Below are 2,838 nucleotides of genomic sequence, written 5' to 3' on the forward strand. Positions count from 1 at the left end.
CCCTCATTCTCTCATCTGACACATCGTCTTGCCATGAGAGCAGTAGACAGGAGTCGTCAGCGTAACACTTCCACTCACAACTTTCAACCTCCTCTAATTCACTCACATATGCTTCAACTTTCCTTCCCAGGAGTTCAGTGTCCAATATGAACAAGAAAGGAGAAATCAGAGCTCCCTGTTAGGTACCTTTATCTTCGAATGACTTTCTATGCACTGTGACGTTTCCGTATTGCAACTCAGAGCTCCGGCAGGAGAGCTATTCTGCCATCCAACTTCTCGCTCGAGCGTTCAAACCGTGAGAAGCTAAGCTCTCAGCAATAGATGAGTGAGAAACCTCACCAAACGCATTGCTGTCGTCAAAGGACTCTATAGTCCATCGTTTTTTCTGCCCGATGAGTTTTGCCGGTGCCCGTATTACGTGTATGGTGCTTCTTGAGGGCAAATAGGCATACTGCCGGCTCTCAGCACTGACCTTCCTCAAGGCTACATCTAAGTATTGTTTGTCTTAAGACTCCGCGACCTTTGATAGAGTTGTACATAGCGAAATCGGCCTATATAGTTGTTGGGTCAGCCGCCATCTATGAAACTTGTGGCCTTGTCATCTGTTCTGCATACGCTTGCCCATTAAGCACGGACAGCCCAGGACATCGAGAGCGTATTGATTCAATCTTCTTCGTGCTCCCATCAGTTATCGACAGCGACAGACCCGTGATAATTGGCTGTGATCTCAACGTCGATGTCGTTCGTGACGTCAACAGTCGTCTCGGCGCCAGTGTTGAGGCCCTGAATAACTTCATAAGTGGTGACGGCCCTTTTCGGAGGCTATGCTCTGCTTCGTCAACACGGCCCGTTTCCAGCCGTAAGATCGATTATGTACTGACTCTCAGTCGTTTTGAGCATTTGTCTTTTAATTCCTTCCAGCCTGCTCATTCCCAGGGATGCTCTGATCACAGCTTACTCGTGGGCTCTTTGAGCTCTGCTCTCCCAAAAGTCACCGCTCGTCCGCGCTTGCCATATTCTGTAATGCAGCTTACGTCGTCAGCGGATAAGAGGGCACTCTTTCACGACGTTTTGTCTCGTTATTTACGTGACATTGTGAAGTCAGATGAGGTTATCTCTCTGGAGACATTGGAAACCATCCTAGTCAGCGCTGCATCTGATGCTGCACCAAGAACCAAGGGTAGAGGTAACGCTCTGCTGGACCTCTGTCGGCGACAAATTCAGTATGTGAGCCGTTGGCCCAGATGCTTAGTCCGTGGGTTTGTCCTGGGTTCTATCGCAAGAGAAGCTAAATCTGAATGCGACAGACTTCACCGCGAAAACCCCGTGAGGCTCACAGCAAATATTGATGGATGTTGGCGGGCAGCCAAACGCTGTCGGAGAAGTCAGAGCCGTGTTCTACTTGATCCTGACGAATGTGCTAAGGACTGGATGTCTATATGGAGAACTGGATTCCCCCGCCCTTGCCATGTGATTGGATCATGCCGTCCGATATTGCTGGGTAGATTGATAAGGATTTCACCCCTGAGGATGTTCATACCATTTGGGACCTTCTCCAACAAATAAGGCTGCTGGTCCCGATATGGTTCACGGCTCGGTACTCCGCTTAGCTAGTGAGCACTTAGTTGTATGCGATGTCATTGCTTCACGCCTGAACTCGATTATGGGTAGTAAGGCTAATCTAGATGACCTCCTGGTTGCGACCTGTGTGCTTCTGCCGAAAAAATCGAAACCTTCACGAGGTTCTGATTGCCGCTCTATAAGCCTTTTACCTATGATTCTCAAAAGTATGGAGCAGTGTGTGCTCAGCCGCATTGCACCAGTCATTGATGATTTTTTCTGCTGGGAACAAGCAGCCTTCAGAAAGGGTCGTGCATCACTCATGCTTTCATACTCAAAGCTCTTCAATCTGATGCTAAACGAAGCCGTTCAGTTTTGCTGGCTTGCCTCCTTGACCTGAGAAAGGCCTACGATTCCGCTGAACCGGCAATACTTCTACCTCTCATCCGCAACTTATCGTCGATTGGCAGGCTGCGCAATTTTCTCGCCTCAATGGTGAGACCTCGTAAGGTTCGTGTTGGTACTGCCTGTGGTACCTCGAAGCCCTTCGTGGCTACTCGTTCCGTCCCTCAAGGTAGCGTTTTTGCCTGCCTCCTCTTCAACTTATCCATGGAGATATGCCACACCTCACTTGCGGTTGGTACGCCGTCTCTATCGCCCAAAATAGTTATCCCAGACGGTATCATCAAGATTATAAACCGTCTTCTCTTTGCTGATGATCAGACTATCTTAGTTCGTGGACGCAACTTGCCTATATGTGTCACTGAGATGAATAACCGTCTCAATAGCGCTGCGATATGGACAGAACGGTTCATGAATCTGTATGCACCGGAGAAAAGTTTCGTTGTTCCCCTTGGTAATCGCTTGCGGGAGACCGCCAATTCTCAGTTCACACTCCGGGATAGTGAGATCGAGGTTGTCTTCAACTTCTCTTACCTTGGAGTTGATCTTTTCAGTTCTAAGAGAGTTCTCTGGGCTCCTCTACACAGGAAAGCCAAGGCGACTGCTGCGGTTTCTGCTGCTCTACACGTGTATCGAGCTATGGCTCCGGTTTTCATTGTGAGACTTGTTGTGACGGTTGGATGGAGTGCTTTACTTTATGGTCATGAACTTGCTTTTCCAAAGCCTAGTGCTCTTGATACTTGCTGCAACAATCTCCTCAAGATTGGTCTTGGCTTGCCCACCTGGACTCCAACTGCCTTCTGTATATAGCATTACACGTGCCTGTGGCCAGTGCTATTCATCTGAAGAGGTCCCTCATATCATGGAATACTATTT

General features: G+C 48.6%; 1 protein-coding gene across 1 annotated transcript; it reads left to right on the top strand.

Moving 5' to 3' along the window:
- Window positions 1-2,052: 2,052 nt before the first annotated feature.
- Window positions 2,053-2,772, top strand: Pmar_PMAR025207 (hypothetical protein; the record flags this gene model as incomplete). The annotated part of the gene is made up of 1 exon (XM_002769468.1): window positions 2,053-2,772. One exon carries the CDS (start codon window positions 2,053-2,055, stop codon window positions 2,770-2,772), a length of 720 nt encoding a protein of 239 aa, XP_002769514.1.
- Window positions 2,773-2,838: the final 66 nt, after the last annotated feature.

Source organism: Perkinsus marinus (assembly GCF_000006405.1).
Source record: "Perkinsus marinus ATCC 50983 genomic scaffold scf_1104296965682, whole genome shotgun sequence".
Lineage (NCBI taxonomy): Eukaryota > Perkinsozoa > Perkinsida > Perkinsidae > Perkinsus > Perkinsus marinus.